General features: G+C 42.0%; 1 protein-coding gene across 1 annotated transcript in view; it reads right to left on the minus strand.

Annotated features, from left to right (window-relative positions):
- Positions 1-312: 312 nt before the first annotated feature.
- vstm2a (V-set and transmembrane domain containing 2A) overlaps positions 313-14,720 on the minus strand; it is a 78,651-nt gene continuing 64,243 nt past the window's right edge. Inside the window, exons 3-6 of the mRNA XM_034560760.1 lie at positions 12,869-12,919; positions 11,179-11,515; positions 612-743; positions 313-359 (exon numbers count right to left, since the gene is read on the minus strand). Coding sequence (XP_034416651.1) covers positions 313-359; positions 612-743; positions 11,179-11,515; positions 12,869-12,919 — 567 coding nt within the window. The remainder of the gene's footprint in view (positions 360-611; positions 744-11,178; positions 11,516-12,868; positions 12,920-14,720) is intronic.

The raw sequence follows: 14,720 nt of genomic DNA on the forward strand, positions 1-14,720 counted from the left end.
TTAACACATCTGTTTGCAGCGTCATCTCCTCAAATACATATGAAATGTTGAGGCTAATTGATGAAACGTGGGCCATTAATCATAAAAAACTAACTGAAATCTAAAATGGACGTGTGATGAGTGGACTTGAGCCCAATGCTCTTACATCCATGCCACTACCTTCACCAGGCAAGCACAGGAACTACGCATGTAAACAGCCTCGGAAGCTGCTGCTGCCTTGGCCCTGACAAACTGCTCTCACCAGGCAGGCAGCTCTGGCTGTTTACTGAGCATCTGGCATGACTAACAACTGCAAACTAGAACACAGCCTCTTCAGCCTCCTCTTTGATCCGCCTGCGTCTCGACACATCGAACCTGAACTGATGAGAGCAACGTGAACCGATGACAACTATACGATCCTATGCAGCGGAATTCCGTGGACCAGAAATAGTGAAATAGAGGAAGCAGAAGTAAAGAGAGAAAGGATTTGAGAAGCTTGAAAGGAGGTAGTGGTGAGAAACAAGAGAAGTTGTATGAAATAGTCATTAAATCACATTGACATGTACTGGATCCTCGTGTCAGACCGGGCGATGGTTCTAAGAAGGAAACCGTCCAGGGGGGACACTTTGTACCTTGCGGCCCAGCTCTGGATTGTCTGGGCTGCCGGGGATTGGGGGGATGAAGGGAGGAGCGGTAGGAGGGCAGAGATGGAGGGCTTTGACCCTTTATTCCTCCCCACCACATCTCATTTGGCTTGCGGGGATCTAGGGAACAGGAGTGCCACAGAGGAGCAGCAATCACTCTGGGCCAAAACATCCTTCACACAGAGAATAATTAATCAGCCTCCAGCTACGAGTCACAGACGCAGAGCGACAGCACTCGGAAGACCAAGCACCAGTTCACGAATACCAGGCATTCTGCAATCATCTACTCATTAGCAATGTTGAGGATGTACAATTTAATTAGAAACATAAAAAAAACCTTTTTCTTTTCTTCTTCGGTAACACCGAGCATGTTTTCCTGGTGGCCATGAAGAATGTGTGAGAATCCAAGCAGTTGCCAAGCTATGCCTTTCTGAACATCTTGTACCATTTCACACAGCAGTGGGAACGTGTGGTGGGGTTGGGGGGGGGGGGGGGGGGGGGCTGTGGAGATGACGCAATACAACATCATCCAACACCAACAGTGCTGCACAGTGGCTGTGCATGTTTAAATGAAGGCCCTTTTAATAATAAGTTGTACACTTCATGATGAATGTCAAATGTAAAAATGGAATTATATGATAACACACACAAAATCAAGACACAGATTTAATCCACCTCGACCTTTTCCCCACTCAGACTTCCAAAGAGTCACTTTGTCAAATGTACACGTGATCCACAACGAAGACAGAAACACAGAGACGGTTTCTGGTTTTGCTGCTATTTAATAATAATAATAATAATAAATAATAATAATAATAATAAAGAACACCATTCAATCGAAGATCGACTATAAAACTACTACTGAAATCAAAATATCATTGGAATATTAAAAACAAAAGACTAATGAAACTTATTATGTATTCTGTTTTTGTAATTTATTGTTGAACATGCAGGTCCTCTACCATCTGCCAGAGGATTGCTGCAGCCTCCGCTGCCCTTCTTCCATCTGTCTTGACATTTCTAGGTCCAGGCATGAGGTCACATATCCCAATTTAGTAGGCTTTGAATGCAAAACTATGGTTTCTGAGTTTCAGAAATGATACCTGTTTTTTATTTGCCAGAAATCATCCCGACTGCTTCATTGCTCTCTTGTTTTCTACGGCCACCACTACTGCCATACTGCACATGTACAGGTTGAATTCATAACCGGTACAGCACCTAAATGAATCCAATAATTACAATGAACTGACAAGTTCCACAAGCTTTTTAAAGCGCCAGTCTTCAATGTCGGATTATGAGGTAAAAATAACCGTCAAGCTTTATCCTGCACTGCATGACTAATGTGGTGAAATGACGAGGAGGTTTGGAGGGAGAACGTCTGAGTGTTGAACTTAGTGTACAGCTCCACGCTGTGAGACCATTTCTGAACCATTCACCAAATCTGGCAAAACATGAGGAAAAGTCTTGCTGCTCGGGCTCATCGCTTATCGTTTTGGCTGGAAAGAGAACAATCACCTGGACTTGAAATTACAAGGAGAGGTGTTTGTATAATAATTATTTCTAATGGAAAATTCTGGGAAACCTGTTATAATCTGTGAAGGGCGTGCTATCTGTTTCAGTACAACAGGACAGTAGTACAAGTCAGGTAAAATGTACTGCTATAAGCCAATCAGTGAATATATATTATATTGCCTTCGCCCTATGTCAGCTGGGATAGGCTCCAGCGCCCCCGCGACCCTAATGAGGATAAGCGGTATTGAAAATGGATGGATGGATGGATGAATATATATATATATATATATATATATATATATATATATATTGCTCTGTTATTATATTACTGCTATATTAACTCACTGTGTGGGTTAACTTTTACACATTGCATCAGAGAAGCTCTCTGATGAACCGTCGGCAAAAATATCCTTCCACACTGCTTGAGAATGAGAGTGAATTTCATCTTATCATTTATTTACTAAATTGCAGACGAGCAAATGTTTTTACTTTCCATATGCAAAATATTCTTAAAATCCCACTAGTTTGTTGATCAAAATACATAATCTAGGTAGTTTGGGTCAATACTGTCACATTTAATGTCAACTATGCAACCAAACTTCTCAATTCCATCTGGACCCAGAGAAACACTTTTCCTGTTGGTCCAACAAGAACACAAGATGACTTGTTAGCTTTAGAAGACCATCATGGTTTGGCTTGAAATGAGTATGTTTGTTACGTCATTCAACTGACGGACAACATTAACACAAGTCATCGTTGATTGGATTTTACATTGGACTCTAAGAGGGGTCTCCTGGCTTAAAGTCCTGTGTGGTTCTCTCCTCCATACACTGACATCCACATAGAAACCTATCTGTGATACGTCAAAAACAAACATACTTGTTTCATGTAAAGGCTGTTTTTAGGAGGCAGCAGGCTGTGAACTGATAGCGATGACGACTGATCTCTCAACTTGTAGAAGAAGAAGTTTGTTTTACTAATGTCAGGTTAAAGTGATAGATGTGGCTGACTGAATAGTTCTAACCTGTGACCAACTAAAACAAAGCAAAACATATTTTATTATATTTATATGTTCTTATATTAGACCAATCTAAATCATGCTCATTGGGAACCAACTTGTGTTCCACTGTCTGGACACTTTGACATTCAACACTTTAGAGCGGGGATATAAAACAATGATTTCCTAAAACACAAGTAATGTCACCATGTCTCTTTTCTCAAGAAACAACAACATACAGTTGCAATATATTAAGCCGGAGCTGGGTCATAATGATATCCTTCTGGGTACAACATGAATGGCCACCCCACGCTGCACATGTGCTGGGTCATTTCTGTGGCTTCATTCCTTACAGTCTCCAGATGTATTATTACAAATCCATTGAAGCAACTCTTACCAGTGCTACAGTCCCTCTAGAATCTGGCGATGAAGCCACATTTGTACCGAGCAGCAGGGGGATTGTTATTCATACATTATTGATTTGCTGTTGTCGAGAGTTCTATTGCTTTAGTTGGTATTTGCAAAGTCATTTTTCAATTTGGTCATCTGAGAAACCACAGAGTGTAAAGCATGAGGATATGATTGTATAAGGCACACAACAACTGGAGGAAGATAGCTATAACTCAGAATTCCAGTCAAAATGAACATACACCACCAACATACTGTCTCTGTTAATATGCAAATTCATATAGTGAAATGCTCCAAACTCCCCAACTCTTTTCAGCGTGTTTCAGGTGTGTTGTCTTCTCAGGATCTTGAGTTTGGGAAGGCTGTGTCGACCTGCAGACGGACAAACAGCATGGAGTGCTGCTGTCTACGCCTCCATTGTGTTACCGCAGGTTCCAAACCTTTTGGGGTTGTACCCGTTCTAGCCAAGAAATGCCGACACAGAAGCCCTCATCGCAGGTTGCATTTCAGTTACGAGCAGTGTAACTAAAGAAAGATGTTTTCTTCAGATTGACTCATTTTACACAATTAGTCTTTACAGACCTGAAGAAGTGTTTCCCAGGATAGAGCAAAGATTTGAGAAAATGTTGACAAAGTTGAAGGTAGAAATCTGTCTGTAACCTATAACTGATGTTTAATAATTCTACTCTGCAACTTGCTGTTGTGGATCAACTTGCTGTGGATCGTCTGGTGTGCAAAACAAACACAGGACTTTCACCCAGGAGACCGCCGTGTGTCCTGGGAGTAAACGTGGACTTTACGCTTGTGTAACTTTTTAAGCTTGTTCGGAAACAATATATAAGACGGACAACTAAGGTTGGTTGTTATTGATTACCACTAGCTTCATTGATGGTGGTAACTTTACGTAGGGGAGTTTTCTTGCCTAACTTAATCGCTTCACACCGTTAACCATGTGGCATTGAGAGATTCTGCAACCGTGATTCGAGGCTGATGGAAAATGTATTTATTAAAATGCCAACATTACATTTTCCTTGCGGCTGGGTTGAGAACAAAGTCACCACAAGTTTTGTATTCTTTCACTACCTAAACCTCATGATCATTGGCGAGGGTCAGAATGTAGATGGACCGGTGAAGAGAGAGCTTGCCTTCCGCCTCAGCGGTCCAAGTACACAGTAGTTTCCTTGATTTTAAATAAAGTCTGAATGTATGAGACTTCTATCACACATACAAGACTCTTTTAGCTTTCTCAACCTATAAGCATGTATCTGGTGTCAAGTTGTTTCCATGTTCTCTCCTTGGCACTGACGATGCATGAAAAGCCATCCACAAAGCAACACTATGTCTAAAGACGTCTTTCTCATATAAATCACACGTTATGCGGTTTTTCACTTCAAAACAAATGTTGCCAGTGAGCGTACTAAAGATAAAGGTACCTGCTGTGTTCCTGTGCTATTTTGAGAAAACAACACAGGAGGAACATTTGTGAATCCTTGTTGTACACTAGCATGCGTTTTTAATTGCTGAGTAAAGAAAAAGTACAAACAAAGAGTCCAGCAATACGGCTGAATACACAATCAAAAACAACCTTTTATTTTGGCAGTATTGTATTATTTCTCTCATCCTTCACTGGGGCTAAAAGCACCTCCACCCACTTCCTGTCATGGTTTGGTTGACAAGGTCACTATGTCTTTACAAGTCATTTTGGATTAATTTACAGCTGAGTTCTTGCGTGGTCATTCAGCTGAAGAAGGGAAGCTCAAAGAAATGTCAATAGGGAAAAAGGTTTTCATGGCAAAAAGACCGTGTCTTAGGGTTTAGAACTATGCATGATGTCTGTCCTTGAAAACCAACTTCTCTGTCGGCATAATGAGTGAGAATATCGGTCCGAGCTAATAGGAACCTTGTCAGGCTGACTCGGGGAATGCTGGGAGAGAATAGACCCACACTGAATACTCCTCATTTTATCCTACTTAACCTAACAAAACACACTGCATTTTGCCAACATGTTTTTGGCTGTCTGAAATGGCGATGTGGAATATCAATTCCAGGCCAGCAAGGCAGTGAGGTTCAGTGAGGCATGGAGGTGAATCACCACAGCACCTCCACAGGGAGCTCAAACTGGCTTTGTGCCAGTTCCATCTCATCCTGCTGATCCCTGGCCGGCTGACTGGCTTGCTTACTTGCCTGGTGGCTCTGTTATGAAACCGTCTATCTTGTTGACGGATTCACTCTCTATCTGACTGGATTTTTGTCTCACCGACTGGTTAAATACAACTGGATGTCATTACCTTGCAGTTTGTTCGACTATGAGTGAAGGAAAATGTGACAACGCAGTCTGGCTGAATGGGAACGCCCCAAAATGACCATCCGAGTTGTCTGAACGGCTCCCACCAGCAGTTGTGTGTTTTAGCTGACATTACTGCAGCCATCTCCCAAAGCATCTCGCCATGACTGACACGTAACCAGCATCTACTAGAGCTTAATGCCCACCACGGAGTACTTCGGTCTGTTGCAGTGTCACTGTTTACTTCCTTGAGCAAAAATATGGATTCTATGAATGTTTCAGCGTTTTGTCATCATTCAGTTTGTACCCGTTGCCATGGGCTCAATTACATCACGGTGGTCAAAGCTAACTACGGTCCTTCAGCGCTGCCTGTGTGGGCACTTGTTGAGATATACACAGTAAAACAAAAATAGTGACGTTTATGAAGTGATTGTCGACGCACTGGAGGAGAAAAGATTCATGAGAACAAAGGATCATATCACAATATTCCCTGCATAGAGGTAGTGCTCCTCACATCCACCTCAGTACAATTTGAACGTGGGTAAAAAGGGTAAAACCTTTTAACTATAAAACTTTGCCTGTTGATTTCTGAAATGTTATGTTTAAATATGCAAATGAGACATTATCTAATGCAAATTTAGGAGAAATCTACCGATGCAAATAGACAAAGTAGTAAAAATAAACAGCTCAATGTGTATTTTGGATGGAAAAACTGCATATTATACGAGCAAAAAAGCCTCAAAATTTACCAGTGCATGAAAAATTATGACTTTGCCTGTATTGTCTCGCCCCTATTTTCACACTGTGGATCCGAACCTTGTGAAAGTGCTCTCATTCCAAAATGGTACTTAAGTACACATTTAAGGAACTTGTTCATGAGTGTTTAGATTTGTACTACTTCTCCAAAGACAAACAAAGTACACTATGCAAAATACAGCTCTGCATATGTACACATAAACATAAATATGCATTTACTTTGGAAAAAACAATTCACAAATGATTGTGTGATCACATAAAAGTATCTTTGAACCAGAAAGGTAGAAAATAAATGTGCACTAATTATCTAATGTGCCACAGTAGATGGTGCAGTAAAGCCTGGGCCAGTTGGTCACGTCTAGTCTAATGTGAGCTAATGTGAGCTTTCAGTGGATTTACAGGGGATCTCAGAATCCGGCCCATTGAAGCATCCGCATAAACTAGCAATGACACATTGACGTTGCGTGCGACTGCTGAAGCAATATAAATGCAGCCATGAACAGCATTCTGGTGCTTTCTTAACCACCTACTGGAGTGATGACTCATTGGTGTTCTTTCCTCAGACATATGCAGCCAAGGCTGTTTCTAACAAATATAGTGGTTCCTAAAAACAAGGTCAGTGTTTTCTTACTTGTTTGGATGGATGCTTACGCAAGAAGCTGAGTCCATATTTGTTTTCCTTTCATGCAGGAACCAGGCTGGCCTCAGGGGTGGAGGGACAAGTTTGACCCAGGGGACATTTTTCTCTCCTTATTTTACCCGCCCGCATTCAGCTCTGATCACCTCTGAGCTTTGGAAAAACCAACACTGCCGAGAACGATGGAGGCCGAGCTGTGATCTAACAACATCTGACACACTGGTGGCGAAGCGCTCTGCTGCTGCAGCCGCTCCGCCAGCCGCAGTCACCGTCCGCCGTCTGGAAAAGAGCCTCATTGTTTACAAATGCAGCAATGCGGAAAATGAAAATATCTGCACTCTCCCAGGTTTAATTTCACCCGATCGCGTTTACCTATTGTTGCTCATCTGCCTCAAACCTGAGCGCATCAGTAACAGAGCTCTGTCGCCCTCAGCCGTAACACCTCAGTGACGCTCAGAGAAGGTGGCTGAGGCTGCCTGGGCAGCCACGGAGAGGCATTTATCAGTGTCAGACACACCGCACAGAGACTCACAGCAACACAGTTGTCAGCATAATTTGGCTGCCTCATAATCTCTGACTCTGCAGCCCCGGGGATTATTCTCCATTTTTGTTGTACCTCTATTGAATGGCAAGTAATATCTTTCTATGTTTCGCCTCGGGGTGCAGAAGGCTATCTGAGTTGAGCTCCTACTGACCAGGTAGAAAATAAATTCATAGAGGAAAAAATATTAATGCAAAGAATAGTTTATGAGAGAAAAAAAGAATCACACCGAGCCAGCTCAGGGAAAAGAGACCTACACTGCTACACGTAGAACAGCATGACGTTACCAGATGATTTGAGCTTTAGGATGCTGACATGAGAAAGATACGAGGAAAATGAGGACTATTTGAAAGTGCAATGTGCAAGACAAAAAAACACAAGACTACATAACAGTCATGTACATAATGTATTACAGGGGATGGCTCATTGCTCCAAATATGTTTTTGTTTGAACTGCTAAGAGAAGGCAGCCACATCTTAGTTCAGTTACTTTGTTGAAACTCTTTTTCACTGATGGGTTGAGACCTTCCTCTCCAGAAGAATACACCCCGTTATCACTTGTTCAGTGCTTTGATTCACGCACCTGGAACCCAGGGGCATCTGTCTGAGAACGGGCTTCCAGGGACGGAGAGGTGGGCAAACAAGGGGCTGTCACCCAGGACACACCTGTTTGTGTCCCGTGTGAAACCAGGTCAAGGCTTACCATAGTTTTGATGCATAACTTCCCGGCTTTACTAACTTGATTTTACGTAATATGCATACTTATTTTAACCGAAACCACAATCTTTTCAACAAGTACTTTGGTTGCCTGAACCGTAACCAAGTAAACTTCAAAAGAAAGTAAGCCAACAATGAGCGTTTATTTGGTGAGGAGTGTTTGTAAGGTTTGTGTAACGAGCAGAACGCTTATTATTTAGGAAAGAGACAACGTAACAAGTAGAAACAGACACAAAGATACTTTGGAATGGTTGACCAAGAACATTAAAGTAAGACCTCAATGTTCAAACTCTGCTTCCTTTATTTGATGCTATATTTGATAAACATGCTTACACCATTCATATGGTGGACATATCCCAAATCCATTGACTATGTGAAGTTGACTGATCCTTTTCGTTGTTCATGATGTTGAGTTGAATGATTATTCTGAGCTCAAACTCAACAATGCTTATTAAATATGATTCATGATTCTGTTTCCGCATTGCCTATTTCCTGACTGAGAAAGTTTGTCACCCAGCAACATGTTGAAAACAGTCAAGCAAAAACTAAGCACCGCCCACCAGCCAGAGTAAACCGGACCATTTTGGTTTGTTGGACAGATTTATTGTATCTTGAAAATTATACTTATTTGGGCATAAGATTTAGCTGTCTACCATAATTTGTTTCCAATCATTTGATCTAGCAATAAAAAACATTTGTTGTTGTTGGTTTTAATAAAATTAATTATTATTAACCCATGGAGTGTTTTGTTCCTATGTGAATAACATTATTACACAATAACTTCACTTTACAAAACTAAGTAATACTCAGCTTTCCCAGACAAATATTACTGTATTTTACAGAAAGTGAGTTCTTGACTATGTGACATGTTTATGTGTTAAAGAAATGTACTAGGAACAAAGCTGACATCAACAATAATTAAAGGGTTCCATTGTTCCATTTCTTGCAGTGATGTTTGGATATGTACTGCACACAGAGCTTGATGAAACACAAAGGTAACTGCTATTCTTTGCAATTCGCTGAATGTAATTACAGACGAGGCCTTAGATTCCCATGATGGAGACGCACTGAAGTTAATCTCATGAATTCCATTTGTTCAAGTTCAATGAAAACAACGATAACTTAAAAGTTAGTATGTCTCACACTTTGATGGGATTATAGCAAATATAGTGAAATAATTCTAACAGTATTAGTTTTTGCACATAGAAAAATGAGACCGCCCTGGAGAACACATTTGCATGTGTTGCTTTCAGACCCTTATTTTAAGTATCTTTCTACCAATGAGATATGTTTGAATTCTACCCATGGCAAAGTGTGAAGCAAATGAGGATAATAATTAAGGACACCGAAATTCAAAGGAAATACATGTGGAAAATAATATAGAAAGTGGCTCCTGATGGGCCAGCCTGCTCCGGCAGAGAGTCCCAGAGCTTGGCAGCCTGCAGCAAGAATACCCTCAATAAGAAGGTGAGTTTTAAGAACCACCAGAGGAGGCCTGCCTGAGGATCTCAGAAGCTGCTCGTGGGGGATGAACATTTCTAAAATATAGCTGGGGGCCTGACCATGTGGTGCCTTAACATTACCAGTAAAATCTTTAAATCAATTTCAGAACTCACATGCAGCCTGTAAAGAGACGCATGAAAGGCTGGAATGTGTTCTCGTCTCCTAGGATTAGTGCGGAGCCCAGCAGCAGCGTTTTGGGGATGCTGGAGGCAGACAATTGACTTGCAACTGATACCCTCCAAATGAGATGTCTTCAATATCTATAGTGACTGAAAAAAGACCTAATGTTGTCTACAATCCTCATCTGAAGACTCAAAACCCTAGTCACTTGGTTACTAATGGTATTTACATGAGTATTATTGGAGAGGAGAGCTTCTGTCTGCTGGAATCACAAGCATTGTATGAAGGTCAAGGGCTCCGCACTTGAGTGGCACTTCTCAGATGCTGCGGATGTATCAACATGTGTCCTGCTAACTTCAGATGCTGCAGGGATTATACCTTACAAACCAATTCATGAGGATATGTTGAACATATGCAACCACATAACCCCTCCACCTTCTGCTTCTAGAAGATGGAGAGGAGGTAATTGCTGTTTAACATCAACCTCATCCCTTCTGCAAATCGCCTTCTGATTATTTTCACATTAAACCTGAGGATCTTTACTCCATAGATGAACAAAGGCCAACCGTTGCCTCTTCCTCTTTCTAGAATATATTTAATCCAAACTATTAAACCAATGCATATTCTGGACGAATGCAAAATGTAATTATTATTTTACAAACAATTAGCACAGTCTTTGCAACAGTCAAAAGGGGCTACCAGCATTGTGAATAAGAAAAAGAAAAGAAAACAACGCTACACTTCTCCCAAAAGTCTGTTTATCTGTTCAGAACTCTGAGATACTGAAGATTCCAGGCTCATTGGATCCACAGGGTCCATCATGGGAGTGAATCACACATGCGTTGGCCTTTATCATTCTGCCTTGAAACATGGCTACCTTTTGGCGAGGCAGGGCTGTTTTCAGAAAGGCCCATTTTGCAGTTGACTGCTGTAGAAAAGCCTGCTGAAGTATGTGGTAGGTTGTTCTGTAGCTCAACCAAACATCCAGGAAGGTTGCTGACCAGATGCTGGTAGTTAAACACTCTGACTACATACGTCTTTTTTGTGTTCCACTGCCCTCATGCCCTCATTACATGCTTACCTGAGCCGGGGTTTTGTTGAGCTGTGTTGGAGGATGTGTGAGAGGTGGAGGTGGAAGCCACCCTCTGGTCTGAGCTCATGCTGTCCTGGCCCAGAGGTGAGCTGGACTTTCTTGGCTTCTTGTCCGTCAGATGCAGCGGGGAGCTTTTCTTGGGAGGCTCCAGTGGCCGTCGTGGCCTGGCCGTGGCGTTGACCCTCAGCCAGGCTTGGACTTTGTACTCCACAATCTCTCCGTAGTTAGCCCGTGTCACCCGGCACTCATACAGTCCTTCGTCACCCTTGCTGACTCTGGAGATCTGCAGCTTGTGTGAGATGTCGTTGCCCTGGACTTTCACTGTCTGTTAGAGGGATTAAAAGAGACCACAGTCATAACAGTGATGGAACGCCGCACGGTTTCATGACACATCATTTATTCTACAATATGCCACATGATAGTTACACTGGGATATTTGGTGGTGAACACATTCATAATATGTTTCTATTGTGCATACAAACATATTCAAACTTGGCAATGATAATTACAGGTTAAAACATATTGCTAGGTGCACACGTCAGGGTTTAAATGGTGGGTTTTTAGCAAATAGAGATTTTCCTTCAATTTTCTTGTGGACCTTGAGGGCTCCGAACAACCTTTTTATAGCCGGTGGGACTGGAGCCAACATCCTTTATCCATGCACTACACAGTACATGTACAATTGTAAACCTAAACATTCCAAATGTGTCCCAGTTTATTTCCTCTTGCAATGTATGTTAATGACACATGGACATGGACCCAAGCTGTAGCAATGCAGTTACATTGCAGAGTGAAGGTTTTCTGGAGTCCTCTTAAAAACTGGTTATCAATAAAATAGCTAAACGGTAATGTGTGGTTTTGTCACACATTAAGGTACTTAATCACAAAGACGCAGCAATCTTATAAACCCAATGTTAGCATTAAGCAGTCCTGCTTATCGCTTTGCAATGTTGTCTGCAAGTACGGTTGGTTTGAAGACATTTGGTGAAAACCTTTTATTTCAATTTATTCAGCACTGCTCCATTTCATTAAATATTCATGTATCAAAGTAACATTTCATGATATAATTTATTTAGGTATTATATTAAATGTTGAGCAGTCAAAAACTCACAAGCATTTAACCCCTAATTGCTGAATTCCGAACTGTGATCCACATCTCTGAATGTGTGTATCTATTATCAAGAAAGTGGTCCATGGTGGCCTACCCAGCTCTGACAGCAGAGGAGACAACTCCCTTGGCCATGCAGGAGAATCAGGACAGCTCAAGTGGTCAAGCTGGCATATGCCAAACCATTTTGTTACCTATCTAATCAAAGTCTGTGGAAGAGGGAACCTTGAGCCCAGACTTGTCCCTTTACATTGCACATAGCTCTCTGACTCTCTGAGGACTCCAGTTAGGTCAGTGGCAGGAAGTGTGAGCTGCTCTGAGCACAGAATGTGCATACAGAGTGACAGGAAAAAAGAGGCAGAGCGGTTGGTGGGGAGAAGAGTGCAGGAAGGGAACCACTCTGACAGGAATAATACACTGCTGCTGATTTCACTGATTTGCTCCTTTCTCTGGTTGAAGGTGTATTATTCTGGGGAAATCAGCTGCTGTTGTTTGCTTGGAATGAAATGCCATCCAGCTTGCGTCATGACTTCCCACAATTGAGAAGCACTGGCGTGTAACTGAACTTACACTTATTTTTGTGCCGTCGTCATCGGGATCCGGCTCTGCTATCATCTCCATCTGGAAGCACAGAAAGCACAAGAAGAAAGAGAGCATTAGCAGGGACACATTCTAGTTTGTATGTTATGCAAGTCTCTTGTCAGACTCCTTAAAACCAGCTACAAGATTACTACTACAACTTTTGCAGACGGTTATAAATCTTTCATTCCTACATTAACATGCAGTTTACAGACTGAGTGATTGCATTGCTACTGTTCTGCCTTTAAAAATAAATACACAAAGATGTTGCTCTAGCCACAGTTTTTGATTTATTTTGTATTATTTGAGTGGCTCTTTGGAGAAATTAGACTGTTTCCAGCTACTGCAGTGAATCACGGGGAACAAAGCCATCCAGACCAGGATGCTGTGTGCCAAACTAACATCTTCCTGAGACAAAGGATGCATCAAAAACCCCATCAGTCTCTGCAGTAAAAGTTATATTATTCATGAAAACTTATGACAAATAATAAAATGTCAGTATGACTGAAATAGCATTTCGGAAAAAAGAAAGAAAAATCAAAGTGCCAAAAGCACTAAACAGCGTAGCTCTGGGGCTGAAGAAATGCTCCTGTTTGAGCCCCAGTGGCATCCTGCTAGCATGGTGGCAAGCACTGAGCCTCCAGCCTACATCATTAAATGGGCATTGATTTTAGAAGCTATAATTTATTTATCTCACATCGGATGGAAAATGGACGTCTGCCCGGGAAAAAAAAAAAAGAGCTGAAGAGGAGCAAGAGCAGTGCAGCAGAAAAGAGGAGGAGGAGGAGGAGGAGGAGGAGGAGGAGGAGGAGGAGGAGGAGGAGGAGGGGGAGGAGGTTTCTCCAGAGGATACAGGAAGCTCCGTAGTCAAGACAAAAAACCAGGCAGGGTAAAAGAGAGATAAGATGGCTACTTATGAGCGTTTGCAGCAGAGAACGTTCCTTCAAGTGCTGTAATTACCTCGGAGGAACCGGGCTCTTTTCTCTGGAGGATGTTTGGCAGACAGGTGATTAATGAGCAGAATTAGGAGCCATAGCTTTCTCTGTCTGCATGTATGCATGACTCTTATGTCTTGACTCCACAGATGGACCCAGCCCCCTCCATTGTATCGAGGAGACATCTTTAACGGTGAGGCAGGATTAATTGTACTCAAGTCTTGGCTCTGAACTGTTTCAAGCCATCAATTTCAGCCTCCTCTTTTACAAACTTCACAGCGGTTATATGGGCTGGGTGTGCAGTCTATATATGTCACCTGAGGAGGATTAAGTTTGAGCTCCACTCGAGGACAGATGCTCTCCTCTGGTCTACACCCAGTGGCTGCTGCGTTCAGGAAAACACGGCCACAATGACAAAGTGAAATGGTTTGTTGTCACCGTGTAAAGTCTTATGGGGCTATTGAAATAGCTTTTCATCACAACACAGCTGCACTCAGTGTCCAGTGTTTAATCAATGTGATACATCATTAAAATGAGCAGTAACACAAGCAACATGTTGTGATTGCTCCAGTGATTATTGCATTATTCTGCTGTGACTGATCAAAGTTCTACTGTAGTATAGATACTGTGCATTCTTTACCTACTGACTTGACTAATGAATTACTGTCTGGGAACGTCCTCCTACTCCAGTGTTCTTGTCACTTTGGTTTCCTCGTTCTCTTTATCATCGCAAACCCTTTTTAATGCTAACTAAGGAAGAGCGGCACGCTTGAAACCTTATAATCCTTTTTGTGTTTCTCCATGACATTAGTTGTGCACATGTTGCAATGTTCTGTCCTCATCCCTTGTTATTGTAGGTGTAAAGCGTGTACATGTAGGTCCTAACCTTGACTGCAACGTGATGCTTA

The sequence above is a fragment of the Cyclopterus lumpus genome, chromosome 20 (assembly GCF_009769545.1).
Source record: "Cyclopterus lumpus isolate fCycLum1 chromosome 20, fCycLum1.pri, whole genome shotgun sequence".
NCBI classification, from domain to species: Eukaryota; Metazoa; Chordata; class Actinopteri; order Perciformes; family Cyclopteridae; genus Cyclopterus; species Cyclopterus lumpus.